The sequence below is a fragment of the Lingula anatina genome, chromosome 3, assembly GCF_051362555.1.
Source record: "Lingula anatina isolate TDL-2025a chromosome 3, LinAna3.0, whole genome shotgun sequence".
Lineage (NCBI taxonomy): Eukaryota > Metazoa > Brachiopoda > Lingulata > Lingulida > Lingulidae > Lingula > Lingula anatina.
In genome coordinates, this window is record NC_141769.1 from 15,930,172 (window position 1) to 15,950,402 (window position 20,231).

Sequence of the window (20,231 nt, forward strand, 5' to 3'; positions counted from 1 at the left end):
CTCATAATTTAAACATACTTTTATTAAGCAATTAGCAACTTTATCTTTTAATCTGTAACGCGCGCTGAGATTTTCATAGCGTGCCCTTTCTAACAGTAAATTATTATCATTATCACTTAATACTGTGCCACTTATACTGTGAGCTACACGATTGCAGTAGATGTCCCTTACGCTTTAATACATGGATATGCGTGCGACAAATGCGCAAGCTCTTGGTACAATGCGTTAGCTGTACCTGATCCGTTTACATATCTGGCACAATTATTTTGGATAAGCTTGTTATTTTCGTTTTCATTTGCAATGGATTTCAATTATAGCATTACGATATACATGTTTTGGTCGGAAAAAAAAAGTAAAGGTGCCTGCATGTGAAATTGACTGGCCTTTACCCGGATATCTACTCAAGTGCGGATCTACAATATCGATTTATTTCCCATATAGACTTCATTTAAATTTGTTTTTTTCTTTTTTTTTCAATGGTCCAGTAGAGATATGTCATACTGAATGAATTGGGGATGTGGTGCAAATGTCGCATTTTTTAATAGATGAAATATCAGAACCAGGATGATATGTGCTTAAAATAAATGTTGATAGTAATGAAGGTCCATAGCATTAGGCTGTCGGCTATTTGTTTCAATTACCGAATCATTACTACTGTGTGCAATATGTTGGTAAAGGGCAGCATAAAAACGTTAGTTGGCACTTCAGGCTGACGAGTTCCTGGTTATACTTACATGCCAGATATATGTCAGTCTTCATTAATAGTCAGATAATATGAGTGTCTTCATTTACATGCCAAATTTATGCCAGTCTTCCACTGAGATCGAGTTTGAAGGGAAGAAACTCCTAAAACGGTTTAGTACAGTCATTGTATAAAATATGTTTATGGCCAACGGTAGGTCCCTCCCTTGTCCTCAAAACATTGATATCGACTTACTGAATTACAGCGGTGCGAAGTGCTTGGCGGCATGTCGTGAACACTCCAGGATAGATTGCATTCGGATATTATATGGACATCCTATTAGCTTTTTTTCTGATAATCAACGCTTCAATTTTAATTTATAGTAACTATCTGAACTATGAAGTGTTCCCAGAGACCTGGATGTTGTTTTAAATGGTAATTCTAAATAAGGAAGTGTTTAACTAATATATATATATATTTTGGAAAGAAAAAAATAAGATAGAGGCCGACGAAAAACATTTATCAGGACATTGAGTCTATCTGTCTGTTTCTGTGTTTCATTTGCCTATATTTCATACTATTGTCCACGGGTTAAGAGTGGTTGTGGAGACGATGTCTCTATGATCGATGGAGCATCCGATACATCGGAAATCTTAGATACAGCCCATAGGAGCAGCTTTATTTCACCGACTCTGTTAAGATTTCTTATTCACAACGCACTGAAATCGTCACGAAGTTAAGTACAAGTACTTTCGATGTAGATATGACTGAATGTCTCAAGTTTCTGTGTGACACCGTCTTTCGGTGTGTATGTATGCGTTCGCACGCGTGCATTTTCTTTAGCGTAAGAATGAGAGGAACAATAAAGCAGGAAAAATACATGTACAGCACCCAGATGAGCAATTCTATATTAACACGCCTTTTATATAATCTGAATAACAGTCAGCTGATGATTCGTACGTATGTCATGAATTATTTTAGTTATGTACGTGATTTGGTTCTTAATACTTGGTTTAAAGGTACAGTGTTTGGCTCACCGTGTTGACGAAAACTTTATCTTTGCAGTCAAGGTTTGCACCCAAGCCTCTCTTCGTAAAAAGAACATGACGCTTCATCTGTGATTCTCGATACACTGTGATTGTCCACCCACCCACCCCAAACTACACACAATTACCCCTGTTACTTTACAAGACAACAAACCAAGACCGAACCATTACTATATCAATACTTCGTCGAGTCTTAATTTGCTCACTTCAATAAACCAACAACGCGTAACAATCGCGTACCCACGTCGCCCCGCAAAGCACATACTAGTAAGCACTGCATGTACGTCTATATTTTTTTCACCAGTTACCCAATATTGATTAAATAGCAGAACCTGTTGTAGCTCAGTAGGTACGTCTGTGTGCCCGCATCACGCGCGCAGTACTTCCAGTTGTTTTAAACCGCAGACGCTAAAGGATAGACCGGTTATGCCGTTAATCATAGCCAAGTGCCTTGCAGCATCAGGTGACAGGGACGTTAATGTTACATGTAGCTGGTAAGTGAAAGAGGACAGCGTGAGCTCAGTGGAAGAGAGGGCGGCCCATGCATACGTTCACCTTCGCCACCACTCTGGACATCAAAGCGACACTGTCGTAACTGTTAGTATTAGTTCACCCGAGGAATGTGCTGACATCGTATCAGTTGCTGACCGACTTAGCTGTGACCATTAGCTGCCCAGATGTAGGGCCGTATTTATCTCGTGGCGCGAACTGTTTGTGTGCTTTATTGTGGTCCCCTATAGTGCACCTTGTGATACACAGCGTATGAGCTGGCAGCAACGCCGTGCATTTCTGCTTAATATTTGTGATATAAAGTCATGGCAGCGTTGTTTAGGCGACTATTTAACAGGGTGAACGACTCAGATGGAGAACAGAACGGCACACCAGTTGATTCAATGTCAGATTCCGTTGGCGGGGCGTCCCCAGAGAAGAAAAGGAAGTCGAATAAGAAAAGTAAAGACCTGTCGAAAAAGAAAGCGGCAAAACAAGCGAAGACATCTCAATTAGGTCATAATGAGGATGACGCGCAAGGGAGGTCAATCAAAAGCGGGGAGGATGGCCATTCTCATGCACATGAAGGAGAGATGGCGGACACCTCGGGAAGTAATGGCAGTCCTCCCAAGAGGAGTAGGTCTAAAAAAATGGCTCCAGGGGGGTGGTTCAAAAAGATAGCAGAGACATTTCACAATGTGGACTTTGAGAACTGCGAGCCAGAGATCTGCGTGAGCCTCTTGCGGATCCCGTCAATGCAAACTTATTCTGCCTTGAAGAAAAAATTAAAAAATGCCACGCTGGATTGGGTGCAGGGGTTCCTGGATAACGACGGCCTGGAGGTGCTTCTGGACTGCGTTGATTCTATTGGCAACCGGAGAGTGACCCAGCTGGCGGACGCCCTCATGTTACTGGAGTGTGTGGCCTGCATCAAGGCTGTTATGAACTCCAAGCGTGGACTGGATTACATTGTTAAACACAAGGAACACACGCGGAAGCTCGTGAAAGGTACGTCCTTAGTGCACGACCCATTGGTCGTATCGATTTATTTGGTTTCCTTTTTTCAATGACCTTATTCCGGTGTAATTGAATTCATCAATCACAAAACCACACTGGACTGGGATTCCTTTTTATTTTCTGGGGAAGGGGGGTCTTTACTTTCAATGAAATACCCGTTAAGGTCCCTAATCCAGAAACGGAAAATTTTTTCAACACATCACCAGCTCTTTTTTAACATGCAATATGCGAGACGCACCTTTCCTGATTGCATGGATTCAGGAATAAAATCCAAAACAAACTTGCATGCATGCATGAATGTGAAAAACCAAAATAAATGGCATTTTTTTACTGTTTGTCTCCTCCACAACACCTACACCTGGCATTTCGATGAATAGGTAGATATTATATACATCCTGTTGATTACTCAGTTGATCTATAAATGTAGGCAGGTAAGCCGTGTTTGATTTACACACAAAACTAAAGGAGACACCGAGACTGCATGAGTGGTGTAAATGTAGCGCTATTTTTCGTTAATACAAAGGCACTTACATTACAATACATACGTGCTATTTATCTCTTTTCCATCAACTTAAACCCGGGTATGCCTAAGGCAGAAACATACGAGATACATGCTGTGACCTTACAACATTATTTTCGATTGGCGAAGCGCTTTGTTTGTGGCTCAGTATATGCCTCGGTATTCGTGTAACAAACCGGTTCTCGTTCATTCTCAGCCCCGGCATTTTTTTATCAATTGATTTTAAGGCGACAGGTCATATTACTTTGAGGAATTTCCCTAAGGTCGTCATCACTGGTCTAGTACTAGCATTTACATTGTACCAACCAAGCATATACTTACCGCCACTCTGCATTGAGAGTAGGGAGAAGAAAGCACTGTCAAAAAATGCATTAAAAAGACAATATTTTTGAACTAGGTTTAATCCAGGTTAACAGTTACACATTCTGTGTATTTTTTTAACAATCAAAAATTGTTTAATAAGGTGACTTCATAACTACTGGTGTGACGTTTATTCGTGCCATTTTAAAAAGCCGTTTAGAAAGAAAATAGGAAGAATCAAGACACAGAGGTCAAAAGAAATCATAACACCCCAGGACCAATGGATTGTCACCTTAATACTGACAATGACGATGATATACGATTAGTAAACTGAATGGGTTCACTGCATTCATTCCTCGCATATTTTTACTGTCACGGATGTACAGGTATATATATCTATTCGATAAGCAACGGAAGATACAATGCATGCACTGGGGTTACGTGCGTTGGCGTTAATGCTATTTTCCCTCTGAATAATAACTTTAGGAATGTCATCGAATGGCTATAAATAAATTGTTTTGGCTGTTTGATAAGTGATAGAATATACACTTGGAGGGGGCGGGGTCGTGTGTGGCTTCAATCGACAGAATTCCCGCTAAAAAGTTTCTGTGCTTCTAACTTGGGTGATATTGATTGTCCTCCTTAATCTGTGCCACCAAAACTGTGTTAATATTGACAAATTAATAGCCAATACATCTCCCCGACCCGATGTTGTCATAATGGACACACTTCTGTGTCGGTAAATAGGTCACTTTGTGTGGCCGTCACAACGGACAGTGGTCCGTTATATGACAACATAAGTCACCGTACACTGAAAACCGAGATACCGTGTCACGGAGTTTATAGAGTTACATCAACTGTGTAAAGAAGGCTATCTTTGCGTTACGTACACGCTGCACCTTCTGTAGTCGGATTAAACAGATAAGGTGTGGTTCCGGGCTTACCGCTACTTGTTGTTTAGACATGAAGTAGGGCCCACTCTTCCTTGTTCGGTTTTAAACAGGCATTGTTTTCGTGTTTGTTTCGATTTACAATATATATACTAAGTATTCAGTTTTTATTTGATTTAATATGTCTCAATCCATCATTCGATGTGTTCGAATGACTGCATTTTGCTATTGAAATTCACTGGGTCCATCCTTCTGTGTATAGGCGTGCAGCCAATGCTAGATTATTTGAGTAAGTCTTTGATAAATGTGGCACATACTCATAGAAGCAATATCAGTTATATTTCTCTCCTGAGTGAAGTGCTTCTGAGTGAAACTTATTCTTCTTCTTTCCCCACAGCTCTGCAGGTTTATTTAATCTTATTATAAAGCGTTGGAGGCAATCATCAAAACAGGAATAAAACCCAAGAGTGCTCGAAGGCATTTCATAGTTCATTTAACTCAAAAATGGCTCTTACATAAATTACACAATACCAGATTATAAATCATTCGGAAAAGGCGGAAAGTCGTATTGTCACTTGTGTTCGTTTTATTGCAGTATGTTGGTTGGAAGTGGTTTCGGCTTTAATTTCCGAACGCCCGGTGTTAATGCAGATTTCGCATGAGACTCGGGAGGAATCACTTATAACACTAGTGCCTGGATAGAAATAATTGTATAGCACATATTTATGGTTGTTTAAGCTTTCACGCGAGTGTGTATCAGTACATCTAAGCGTTGTATGAGGCTGCACGTGTCCCTTACTGATGTCAAACTGATGTACATGTACATGTTGTAGCTCGCTCCACTATACTGTATATAACAACAATTTGTCGTTTCGGTGAAATGGTGTCAGTATATGCGACATATGAATGAACGCATGATTATCAATATAAAAAAATTACTACATGCCGTCCACGGTTTATTTGAATTAAACACCATGACTACACGTTTTTTATTTCATTATTTCTAATATTTGATGGTAAGGAATATGACAGGATAATTTCGCATCGATAGAGTGACTGAAGGTGAACATGTAGAACGAGCACTGGGGTCAAAGGTCACCGTCAGTGATAACCCCCGATCAACCTGACAGAGAAATCAAATATTTACCTAGATAATTAGAATAAACACCCGGCTCTAACTGACTCATAATTTAGTGTGTATTGCTGGAATGTATGCAGCGATGGCGTCAGAATACAAAGACTTTTGTAAAATCTTATTGTTTATTTATTTATTTATTTATTTATTTATTTATTTATTCAATTTTTGCTTTAGATAAAGAATTTATCAGAAAATTGCCCTGCAATTGGTGACATTATTCTGTATTTCTGTACTCCTCGAAAAAGAGTTATCCCTGAATCCTTGCTAAGAGTTGAGTACGCCTAATGATATAGCGTTACAGCGTGAAAAGGGCCCGTAAACATTTAACTGTCGTTAAATCTCCAATATAATAATCACATTATGAAACTCGACATCTAGGAAACCGTCAACACATCCATAACCCAAAACCAAAGTTGTCATATGCTGCACAGTAATAGCTAGACCCTATAGCCCCTATCTGCCCTGGCATATCTAATTGTATCTTTATAAGGTTAAGTCGTTTATTTCAAGCACTGATGTTAAGAAATGCCGTTGCTCTGTATGTTCCTATAATCCAACCACTCAACTGACTTAAAGCGTACCATATTCAAGATCCGCATGACACATTAATAGCTATAAATACGCCCTACAACAGTCCTCCATTCTGTTGCTGTGTTGTCACATAGAGAAGATAAATCTTAAAACTGACATCCTAATGATTTTAATCACTTCATCTAAGATGAGGGATCTAACGTATTCATCTTCGAGTGCATCCCCGATTTCAAGTCACGAGAAAAATATATGTAGAGATAGATAAATGAGCATACACATTTACAAACTAAATTGATAGCATAAATATTCAGCAATATATTCCAGAGCTGTATTGGTACATGTATGTATTTTTTTTACTTCATTAATTATGCATTTTCTCCACATTTTTACATAAATCAGCCCTCTGATTCAAAAGAGCTTTAAACAAATAATTATTCATAAATCGCTTTTTACCGAGTCTATGTACTTTGGACTCAAATTCTCACAGGTTCGGATGATACTGAAAACAGGATACTGTAGAATATCACTGGAGAATCTCAAAAGCATTGCATATAATCGCAAGTATGAAGTTGGTACAATTCATTCCGTTTAACAAATTTATTGTTATTTCGTCAACTCTGATATATATCGGTAATACAATGTAGGTTGTTGAAATTAGTGTTGTTTTGCCTCAACCGTCCACAGTTTTTAAAAGCAGTAACATTGTCACACTGGCGATAAACTTGTATAATGAGTCCACATGAATATTTACGAAAGCTTTAAATGTGAGGATATTGCAGAAACGTATCACATTTGCAGCAGGCAATAACTGGTTTATAAAATCTACGCTTGCGAGGTAAAGCTGCATTTACACTTAGCGAATTGGATCAAGCTCGAACCAAATGCATCCACGAATCGAAAGATATTTGGTATACTGTGGTCTACATAAGAACACATATACGATTTGCATATTCATCCTATGGTAGGTTTAGTTATAATTGCACTCAACAAATCGAACCAGGCTCCAACCTAGTGGCAAATTTCGGGAGATAAAAGGAAACTCAATTAAAACCTGCTTTCAGCAAGTTGCTTTTGGGTTACAAGTAGAAAGTTGTTAAGGTGAAACTGCTCACTTGCTGTGGCCAAAAATTTTAAGAAGTAAAACATTTATGTAGGCCCCCTTTTTAAGTGTCTTATAGCTACCGACTGATGCATTTCAGGGGGGCACAAAGATTCTTTGCTGTGGCTCTAGTTTCCAGTCTGAACTGTGGTTCGTTTCGTATATTAATCTCTCTGTAAATACTACAACGATGACATTTTCTTCCTATCTTAAGATATGTGGAGTGCTGGCTGTCTGAATATGAGTGAACGTGTAGGCGTATCGCTGTACCCGTCTCACCGGTTAAAAGGTAAATGTTGTCCCATGTTGTCAGATAGTAAATGGAGATAGCAGAGGCCCGCCACTTTGTCTACCGGTAGCCGCTGGCTTCCGCTTCACCCCCCCCCTCCCAAATAAAAAACAAGAAAAAAAGAAAGAGAGAGAGGGCACTTTTAAGGTCCTAGGATGATGATATTCTGCAGGTGCACAAATGACGAAATATATGCCACAACTAATTGATACATCCAGCAAAAGTGTGTATTATTTTAAAGGAAGAGACGAAAAACGTTACAATATATACACCTGTAGTCAAGTGGTTCAGAAAATTCGGTGTAGCATTGTTTCATTAAAACGCACCCATTACCATAAAGGATCTGTTAAATATCTCAAAATTGTGTGATAAGATATTGGATTTTTCCAGGGAAAAGTTATAGAAGATAACACTATGTAGAGGGTATATTATTCCTCTCTCTCTCTCTCTGACTGAAATGACCAAGTCCTACTAATACTTTCTACAAGATGTGTTCAAGCTGTTACAAAATTGTATGATACATAGGGCCTACAATTTTGAAGAAGCTAGAGGACCCAGACCCGTAGCCAGCAATTTTTCAAAAGGGGCAGTTCTTTTTCTGAAAAAGTGGACCTTTTACCACGAGAACTTCGTGTACCCACATAACATTTTACCCAGAGGGGACCTTTTTCCCACCGAAAGGGGGTTCATTCAAACCCCCCGACCCCCCCTTGGCTACAGACATGGGACCTCTACTAAAGATCAACCTTTCGATCACCGTCTGGTCCTTTTGGTCAGTGACGCCCTTGGCTATCAGTTCAGCCATCGGTCAGCACGCTACGTCCAGCTACATTGACACAGCTCCACCTTTATTAAATATATAATCATATATGCTGTCCCACGCTAATGGCACGTGCTAACGACGAGGAGAGGTGAATAAAGCATTAAATGAGCCCTGTAGGCGTTAAGACTGGAGGGGTATTGAGAATAGTTTTATTTGAGTTTGTCACGTTACAGATTCATTATTTGTTGCAATAGCCCAGTGGTTTTCAATTCAAAACAAGCCAGTAGCAGAATCCTCGTGGTTACAAAGCGGTTCATATCCCATTTGAATTAATCAACGTGTTTGTGGCCTGCCCGCTCTCATTATTTCCCCTGGACACCTACCCTCTGATGTCAGGAGCCTCTAAAATGCATGAAAACAGTATACAACTGAAACAATTTTGTAACAGACTAATAGCGCACCCTGTGGTCAGAGAGTAAGCAGCCACACGCGCCATTACTTAATAGCACAACTTTAAAAATAATACAGTGCACCTTGGGCCAATCAAACAACCTACGGTTCCTAGACAGTTTATAGGAAATATGTAAACTGCGTTTTGGGGTGGATTTTACCGCGACTAGTAGACTGGTAAACTCCCTTGATACTGACCTATCGATATTCTGCATCATAGTTTACATATTTCACTTACTGTAATTAACTAATCAGACAAATGTTTTATCAATCATATCTCTATCAGCTGGGGGTGTCATATATTTCACTTGCTGTTATTAACTTATCAGACAAATATTTTGTCAATCATAACGCTGTTAGCTGGGGGTGTCATACAACTGGTTCAGTTAGATGGTCACTTCCAGAATGATGTAAACCCAAATACTTAACGTAATATTGGCACTGTTTCGCTGTCAACGGACAACAATGTAATTACTGCCTTGCGATAAGCAGCCTGCTAAGAATGTGCTGCTGAACAACATGTTGCCGTATGAAATTTGACATTTATCCCCTCACGTGGAAGATTTTCTACGTAACTCCTAGATTACCATAGGGAAGACACCCCCAGGTGTATGATAAGTCCTGGATGGTTGATGACATAACAGACAGGGTTACACAGTAGGTAATCAGTTGGACGGTTTTTAGAATCAACCAAGTCGCCCATACCGGTACACATTTGGCCTACATATAACGTTTTACGCGCCTAAATCACATTGTAGATTTTCAACGTAACTCCTAGATTACATGTAGACCCTACCACAGGTGGAGTCACAGTTTATGACGGGTTTGCGATTGTTTGTGGCATGACAGAAAGGGACAACCTGGGTATACAGTATCTAATCATTTCAATTCAATTCATTTTGATCAGATCTGATGGTTTTCAGAATCAACCAAGGTACCCCTACCGGTAAACACTTGGGCGTCAAAACCTTATATTCGTCCTAGATGCACAATACAACAGCAGGTTGTCAAGAGTACATGTATATTCAAGGTGTGCATTTGATTCTTTTTTCTATACATTAACGAGGACCACCTCAAAAGACGTGCTTCGGTTCCCACGCCACCATCATTTCAGCACCTGACACTGATACACATGTATTAGTAAATAGTATCACATAGAGGGCTGATCTTTGTTTAAAGAGGACTGTCAAAGTGACAAATTTGCATGCTGGATGTAATGTTACTTCCTCAATTACCGGCATCCGTCAACAATGGTGGTACATGTACATGTAGCTATCGTATACCTTAACCGTCTTCTGGTGTTACATCTAAATGATACAGTAACTGCCTGGATGTTGATGTTAATTCCTGTGACCTTACAACAAGTGGTCAGGTGTGGGCAGGTGGTCTTTGTGAAAAAGTGGATGCTTAAGGCGCTGTGACCTGTATGATCTCCACCTTTGTGTGTGAGAAAATAATGACAAAATCGTTTTAAGCGATCATAATCAGAAAATGGTTACGAGGGTGTATGCGTGGGGTAGACAGCTTCTTAGAAAAATGTAACGACGAGAGGGCGTTGGGATCGTTAATGCTTATTGTTTAGAATAGGGATTTCCGTAAGAAAAGTGCTTAAACATATCAGCCTTACCTTTATACCATACGAAACCATACCATCTCATTATAACATCATGCTAACACAATCAAGCCACTTATAAAAAAAAAACACCCACTGAAATCTGTATTGTTTGAGGGAAAATAACGTGTGAAAATTACGCCATAGAAGCATTGCTTTAATCCCATCCCTACGCTGATAACTACATGTAAGTATATGTAAAAAGTTCACTTCACTGTCCTCGCATACTGCTAGAATGCAGCCTTAAACACAGAACATGAATCAATGTCTCCTTATGCTATCCCATCTAGGAACACATTGTGCGTTCCTTTCATATCAGGTATATTTAAAGTGTTCCCACCTTAATGTATCACCATGCCTGTATTTTAGTGAACATCCACTTTACTGTAGTAATCTGTTGGATTCTTTAGACCTACACGCTGTATTTTCGGTTACACAATAAAAGTCTGCAATTTATGACATTGATATCTATCTTTAATCAGCATTACAGACGTCCATATCTATGTTAAATATGTTTTATTATAACATTAGCCTTGTAATAGCCTTAATTTGTGTTGTGACACGTATTTAATCTTCTTCTGGCGTTCACCATTGCCATTGAATGAATGCTATTGCAGACATTTATTGTCATCTCTGAGTATGTAGGAATTTTTACTTGATGCCGCGCCTCATCATGGTGATCTCTTAAAAAACGCAACCCTTTGCTTGTTCTATTCATACAAATATAATGGCGAAAGAATAGGCCGATGGTACTATCAAAGCCTGACTCATTTTGGACTGTCTGCACCATCAGCTATGAAAAGCATGGAGATCCCTGAATATAGCAGAAGGAACAAAGGATAATGTTGTGCTCAACATATCTAGTTGTATTTAATTAGCAAAAAAATATATATATTTTTTTTTTAATATGTTTTCACATTACTTGTCACATTTGCATTTATGTATAGATGTTGCGAGACATCGGTGGTGCCATGGATGTTTAAAAATGGATAGCAATATCTAATCATCCTCCCTGTTTTAATCTAAAAGTGCAGGCATGAAATATGCATTCTATATATTGCTTCCGTGAATAAAGGTTTTCCGCAGTTTCAATAATTTAAAAAGTGCTGTGACAGTATTTCTAAGTCGGGTTGTTTTGATCAATACCGCCTCTCTTCAACTATATTTTTCCTCTCCCTTTTCGTTATTTAGATTGGAACATAATGGTTTACGTTCTTGCATGGTTTCACTTTAAAGAAAACACTCCCCAGATTAATAGAATCTCCTTTAAAAAATCCTCATCTGAGTGCTTAGCACTGTCCCCGAGATCCAGGTAGGGCCTCATTCAATTGAGAGTGTGACCTTTATTCTATTCACGTACATTATCATTATATTTCTATATTAAAAACCAGCATTCTGAATCTGTGCGTCTGAGTTATCAGGAATATAACCCATCAGTAATGGTTTGGCATAGGGGATCTGTCCTATTTTCTCTGTTTACCTTTTATTTGTTTGTTTTTGTAAATTTTTTAACCTAATACGATTGGCGTCGTCTCCGTTTCGAATTTGTGACATTCCTGAGTAATGTACATTTGCATAGCAGCACGTTCTCGTGATGAAGCAAGCAGAGTTCTGCTCACACAAAACACGAAATTTTAGTCATCTAAAATGTAACACGATATTTATCCTGAGAAAATATCAGACCAGGAATCGACTTAAATGATGTCACGAATCGACCCGACTAGTTTTGTACAAGAAGGTCTCACTCTGTGTAGGGTTTTTGTTGACAACATTTAGGCAGATGTTTGGTGACAATAAGGAACGCAGCTTAAGATGGGCGGGGCATGTGACAGTCACAAGCCGAAGCTGACACAAATAAACCAGTAAATCAAAAACTGTAGGCTAACAAAACGCAAATGCACGCGATTTGTGAAGTGAGAAATATCAAATAACCACCCAGATAAGATGTGATGAGAGTTTTCCGGGGTGTTGTTATATTCAAAGGTGTTATCTACTTGACTGGTGCCATCACATAGACGTCAAATATATGCACGCGTACTTGTATGTGTTTTATACGAGGGATAGTTTTCTTCCTGGACATACCGAGAGAGAGAGAGAGAGAGAGAGAGAGATTCAATACAGAATGAAAATGAAGCACGTTTAAATCATACACATTGTAACAATAAGAAGAGAAAAACATTTCAGTTCTACCATAGACACCATTTTCACCCGATAAACTGAGCAATGTGCATTGTAGTAACTAGATAGGACTCCCCATGTTGTTTGCCGTGTTTTATTATGCTAACAGTGTTGTATAATGGATAATGTAGCACCTGATCTTGTCGAGCTTTGTGCTGTAACAAATCGACAGAAATGCACAATACATCACATCGCGTTAGCAGACCATGAGCAGTTGAACTGACGAGGGCATCGGCTTCCTGTCACTTGAAACGTATGATTAAGGCCGGGAAAAGATCAAACATGTGTAACAGATACGGTGTACACAGAATACCTTCATAGAATACCTACATAGAATACCTTCGCAAACAAAAATATAGATCAATTTTAGTGAATATTATACGTGTCCCAGACTATATATGTAGCTATTGACCCCCATCTGCTAGCTGGAATGTTCATACTCTAGAATGTTTGTCTTTTCGAAGCGAGTGAAAACGAATAGTAGAGATTAGGCAGTATTAAGATATATGTGGAGACATATAGGTTGTAAAGTTAACATTGAGCAGCCAAAACATTATAAGACTAGCTCTTCATCCTCCAGTTGCCTAGAGTATAGGGGGATTTTTATTTACACTAGACTCGAGCACGGCCTGCTCTCACGCAAAGACAACGTTAACCCGAACCCAGCATTTTTAGCCTTTGAAACTGATGTACAGGTACTTGTATCTTTGACCTTTTGACCATTATTGTGTGAACGTTATTAATGTTGCAGCGTCGTTCCTTTATTAAACACCTCCATTGTTAAGAAATGTAACGCACCTGATATAACTTTTCTTCATGGTTATTCACATCCCATATTGCTTTGTATTAATAGATGCATATATCATGAATTAATTAGTGAGATATTAATGAAAACGCCATTTAAGAGTCTTCAAAACACCACAACGCCCCTCTTATATTTCAAGAGGATCAAGTAATCACAACACGATTATACTTGACTTATATATTAACACCTGCTGCCCTCTTCGTATTCGTTAAACTATTGCGAATGAGAAATAGACCTTTTTGTAACTTGCAGCAACGTTGGACACGTACAAAAAAACCACCAAACCACAGGCTGGTTTCCGACTAATGATTTTCCAATGAGATTTTAAGAGCCTGCGAAGCATTAGCTAATTACTAGGAACCAGTAGTTGCATCCACTGTGCCAGGGAGGCTCAGGTGCATTTGTCGAGAAAACTAATCTTTTGAGAGCAATGAAAATATTTTTATAAAAAAAATAATAACAAACATCCGTGACTCTTTAGGGTGGATGGAAAGTCTTACACTCAGTTCACAGAGATTAGAAACCTTAGAATTAACCTACAAGAAATTGGCACCAACAGTGGCTCAACGCTTTCACCACTAATTTTTCTCTTTCTGTGTACATCATTGCTTGAGAATAACAGTTTCAATGTATGTGTTGAAACAGCTGTGCTATCTTCACCCCATATGCCAGCTAGGGGCACCTGTATTTGCAGTTGACATCATTACACGTACCAATGTTCCTAAATTCCCGCAGGTCCAGCTGTTAGTTGAGAGATCCGCTTCTCCTCCATAAAAAGTCATATTTAAGCATGTTCAAAAACATATGTTGCGCGTGCTTGGGATGAAGCATCTTTTCTAATAGCTATGCTGTGACACATTGCAGAAAAATCATTTTTACAGGTGTAAAAAATTCGGGAAATAAGTTCGAATAAAGTATCAGAGCGAAAGTCTTAGTCCAAGCTTTCGACATTCAGGAAACATTTTAAAAGCTATAGTTTGGCATATGAGTTTTACTATTTTGTTTTCTCATTTCGTGAAAAAGAGGTTCGTTTTGGTGTCTGGTAAGAGTTAGCCATAGGAAGGTTTGACAAATCTTTACAATGATTTGAATAACGCAATTTTGAATGATGCAGTGAATGATTTTGTGTATGTAATTTTATCCATTAACTTTCTAAAAGCGCGCTATGCATTGAATGCAATGACATTTAATAGTATTATTTATTGTGGACACAAATTAGATTCCCTGGAATACGTGTTAAGACAAACCTATGGCCCTCCGCTTACTTTGCTTTGTTCGGAACTGTAACTACCCTTTTGAAGAATATGTCATCAGCGTCCATACTTGCAACTGTAGTGCAAGGGTTTCAGTCACAGATTACTGAATGAAATCTGAGCACAAGCTTCGAGATTGCCAGAAGGTGGATGTGCTGAAACCGATATATCATTAAACGACAACACGTTAGTTTCATGATTTCCAGCAGTCACGGCACTGGCGTGTGGTTGCAGTATAGGTATTATTAGCCTACAATGGTACTGTACCAAAGCATGGTTGCCATGGTGTCATCTAGGCAAGGTACTATAGTTGTTGTCACCCAGTCAAAGTATCAAGGCATGGCTGACATGATGCCAACTCGACAGAGCGCCAAAATATAATTTTAACCAGTCAATTTATTGACAATATCATATGTTTCACTCCAACCCCCTTCTAAGGAACATATATGAGCAGAAGCCCCCGCTTTTATGAAAAACTATAGTCAGGTCATAACTATTATATTATATTTTACTACCTGTATTTCTGGAAAGGATGCGAGAGACATTGCGCACACACGGTTATTTTATAAAGAAGTGCCTGTCTGTGCATTACTAACATAGCGACAGACCGATACAGCTGGAAGTTCCAGGGGATATTGATATTTTAGACACTTCCGTCTTGAAACCTCTGTTACGCACGGTGTCCTGCAGGAAATTCTACATAACAGTACCATTGTTGGGCAGATTTTGTTTTGATGCTCTAGTGTTCTTTCCCGTTTGCATCCATGTTTTACTTTGTTTGCGTGATATGTCAGCGCGTTAACGTACCAATCCGAGGAGATGACATTTTACCGAGTATTCTTGGAAATCCAACGCACTTCAGGATGTGTGTTATTTGGCGTTCTGTTAGTGATTATTTTAAAATTCCTTTATATATAGCCGATAACTAGCAAAATGAAACTTAGCACAAAGTTCTTTTATTGAAATGGAATCATGTACAAGGTTGTAATTTAAAAGATGTTACCAGAAGAAGCTATTTCCATTATTATAGGCTGCTAGCACAGTGGCACCTGTAGATCAGATACCATGTTAAAACTGTTGTATTAAAGCACACTTTAGACAAAATTCAGTTATTTGTTACGGACGGAGTGAAAACTTTAGAAGTTAGGCATGTCTCTTTAATCCTTTTAGATCAAAGTTAGTTGCATTTAGTTCGACTAGAGATCATTCAATAGAACATATAACGTACAACAATAACTCCAATGTCCTTTGAAATAGCCTTTGCATAAAAATTCGCTTTAACCTTCGATCCCACATAAACAATCACGATGATCAATCTTCATTATTGAAATTATGACCTTCACTTAAATCGACGTAGATTTTCTTATAGGGAGAGAGGCCAAGGGAAGCTGTCATGAGCCTGAGTCTGTTTAGATTCGTAAAGAATAATAGGATATGTAAATCCCGCCATTTTTCTCTGCACCTCAAAAGACCCGACCCAGGTCTATAAAATATTTAACAGATTTGGTGTTACATCTGATCAGTGTATTTAAATCATTATTTTATTACTCACAGCAATTGCGTTTAGAGTATTAGACTACATTTTGCTGCGATGAATAATCGATTTAACCAAAAATCATTGTTGGTTTGCTAAAACTGATTTTCTTATCATTGGTGACTGTGTAATCTTTTAAATGTGTGGCGATACACTCAGTGACTCAGACTGCTTAGACTCATGAGGCAACACACACTGTCGGTAGTAGCCCCGCCTCGTGAGGTTTTCATTTGAGCTTACTGTTCTCGTTATGTTTTCCTGCCTCATGGAATGTGAAGTTAAAGTTAATAGTGCCTCGTATGTCAACTCAACGCACACAATGTGCTAATGGTTCAGTCCTCGCGAGATTGGTCTCTAATCTCGAAAGTTGCAGTGGTCGCCCGCTTCAATTAACTTCTCTGTAAAAAAGGGAAAATAGTGACGGAGTTGGTTGGAGTTGGTTGTAGCTCGCTGTTCATCGACCTGATCACGCTTTGATAAAATCCATTTCTACTACCGCTCTACTCCTGCCTGTTTTAATTTCAAAGCGCTCTCCTTTTTTCACTTTATCAAAAGCACTTAAACTGAGATTGATGTAACGCGTTCTGTCCTTTAATGAGCCCTTGATCATAACTATCTTTATTTCGGGTGTCTAGCAGGCATCATGGATCATTCCAACTACGCCTTAACCAGCCTGATATACATGGATAGCAATTCTCTTTTATTCAAACTTGTTTCATAACGCGTTTCTGAATCTTGCAACGGAAGACCCTCGTGCCCGTCTCATTGTGTTTGTTAAACAAAACCACTATGTTTGTGCTGCACATCTAATTAATAAATAGCATCTAGAGCAAGCGTCTCCCGGAACTCGGGTCAGATCACTTACGCATTATATGGCAAGAGATAGAGACTCGAGGGACTTGTTCTGCCTTAATGGGCAATTCAGTGACATTTCATCGGTAGATAATGAAGTATTAGTGAACTTACATCGATTGTGACTGGCTCATGTACTGCCATTGCATCCAATCGTTAATGCCTACGTACTATTCGAGCTTAGCTGCTGGATTGTCAATGGTTGAGCTTTGATCACTGGCCATATATACATGAGATAGAAGGCATTTTAGATAACGCCACACGTCTCCTTAAAATGATGCTAATAATGTCAGCAACCAGCTTAGCAGGGAGAAGCATGGTGTGGCCAAAAGCTAAGTTAATAAGTCACGTCGACAACTGTGCCATATTGGATCTTGCAGTCAATGGAGCTTAAGTGTCAAGGAGAGGCCAATTTTCAAAATAAACCTTTTCAGCTTGTTCATTATATTTTCTTAAATTAAGACTTGACACTATTTCCGTAACAGTTAGATACGTTTAAAATAGTTTAAACTATAAAGGCACAATTCTCGGAGCAGCGGCTATCATATATTATTTGCCAATCCCATTGAATTTCTCCTTACATCTTGCATGGGTTGAGGATTATATACGGTTAATTTTAAAGACTTTGGTGATCTTCTTTTCACACACCGATTTTTGAATAATGCATACACAAAACATATTAAGTGCATGCAAAATTAATATCAAGGTATCACTGCCATATTTATGATATTGTGCAACATGCAAATTATCATTACCAAAACAAAAAGTACGAGCAGTTAGTACTTTATCTTTTATTTTCAATGCAAATTGAAAACATGGAATTTTAATCGTAAAACCAATCTGAATACGGACCCATCATGATTTGTCTATCCGCCATTGCTCGGCTACAGACCTCTTTTGCATTACTATTATAATATAGCTTGGCGGCGTTTTCGTGTCTCTTCATGTATAGCTGCGTAACTAACGCTCAACACCACTTTATCACTTAAGAGGAGACGTGCGGTTATCTGAAACATTAGTGAATGCATCTACATGCATTTGGTGGTATAGAACAGCTTTAAATGTCCCTAAGTACCATTCTGATTCCAAGTAATGACGGGAAAAGTGTAACGTGAAATGTTTCTTAAAATAGGCAAGTTGCAATACATCCATCAAATGAAGCTGTGATAATCGAGATCATGACAGAGCGTATTTGATTTTCAAGTTTTTTTTTAATAGGTGAAATGAACAAACATCGGAACAACCTATTAGAATTAAAAACAAAAAGTGAATAAAGTAAACGAAGAAAAGCTATGGAATTAAAAGTCAAATTATCAATAGTAAATGAATTGCTTATTGTAATACATCACTTTTCATTCATTGATTTTTATACAGTGTCATGTTATGAATGTAACTATTTACCCATGTGGCATAAAGTGGCATAAAGTGATGTGTATAACAGGACTTGTAAATGGAGAGAGTACTTACATGGCGCTGAATCCTATTTTTGCCATATCTTTAACCTCATTATCCGGACAGAATCTACTAGATATTCATTAAAAATAGCAATAAAGCATTTATTACGTTTTCGACTCTTGGTGTTTGCAAGAGGAGGAAGATTCAACCGATACCAAGTGGAGTCTAGACTGGGTTCCCATACCTATATCGATCTAACAGGATCGATCCATCTCCGGTGGGTTTCTCGCTAAATTGCTTTCAGCTTAAGCGGCTTAGATGTTTGGCACGCGTACTGAAGCTGCTTAACGATAATTAATTACCCCCTAGCAACTTCAGTAGCCGCGACAGACATCTAAGCCGCTTAAGTCGCAATATAGCGAGATTCCCCTCGGAGATAGATCGATCCACAGTTAGTGCGATAGGGTTTGGGAATGGGCCCTCAAGTCTCCCTTTGAAAAGTGAACTTAGTGATTCAATTCAACGTCCATCTGAGCCCACTCCACATGCACCGCTCTTATCAGTGAACCAATACCATTCTTTGACATGTGTCACTGATATCCATTGAATGTTATATAAGACACACTTTATGGATAGTGAAACAACGTTTATATATCTATGCAGAAACACTTCGTCTTTAAAGCGCTTTAATACCTCTAATAAAACTTGGGAGGGACACAGTGTTCTGGTAGGGTCGGGAATGTAGGCGATATAGCACATTTAAAACGACAGTCACGTTTCAGAGGATCTCGTCGGGCTTGTCACCCATTCCGCGTTGGTACCAGTACATTAACATGGATCACTCACTGCAGTGGGTGGGATACGGCAACACTGGTTTTCATAGGGCAGCGGTTGGAATTGTTTTATGGCAAAATCTTTTCCAGCTCTTCTAATGTTTAAAACCAAATATTATGTCCTACGAAAACCCACATCGTATGACTCAGTGTAATGGAGTTATATGTTATGTTCCTTTAAAGCACGCGAACACTATATGCAGTTTTCTTTAAAGTGGCTATTAAAATATCATTAATATGATAACATCACGCATATTAGGTTGCTTTCTAAAATGACAAATATACCTGCAGAACGCATTACATAAATATGTCTGGGCTCGTCTAGGCACGATTCTTGTTATTACTTGGAGCGAGCCCTTGAGAAATGCCGATGAATTAAGCTGTAACATTATCATGGTCTGTTTTTTTCTTGGTAAAGCAGGATTCGTGTGATCCTCAAAGAAAAGTATTTATAGTAACTTTGAGATTTATACTATAATGATTAAGTTTTGATTAGTGCCTGTTGCACATTGTTTCAGCTGTGTTGCTCTCTTATTGCAGTTGTTGTGACTTTAA

At 38.7% G+C, this 20,231-nt stretch overlaps 1 protein-coding gene across 1 annotated transcript in view; it reads left to right on the forward strand.

Moving 5' to 3' along the window:
- The first annotated feature begins 2,109 nt into the window (after positions 1-2,109).
- LOC106151447 (inverted formin-2) overlaps positions 2,110-20,231 on the forward strand; it is a 29,597-nt gene continuing 11,475 nt past the window's right edge. The window contains exon 1 of the mRNA XM_087008612.1: positions 2,110-3,225. Coding sequence (XP_086864738.1) covers positions 2,544-3,225 — 682 coding nt within the window. The 5' untranslated portion in view covers positions 2,110-2,543. The remainder of the gene's footprint in view (positions 3,226-20,231) is intronic.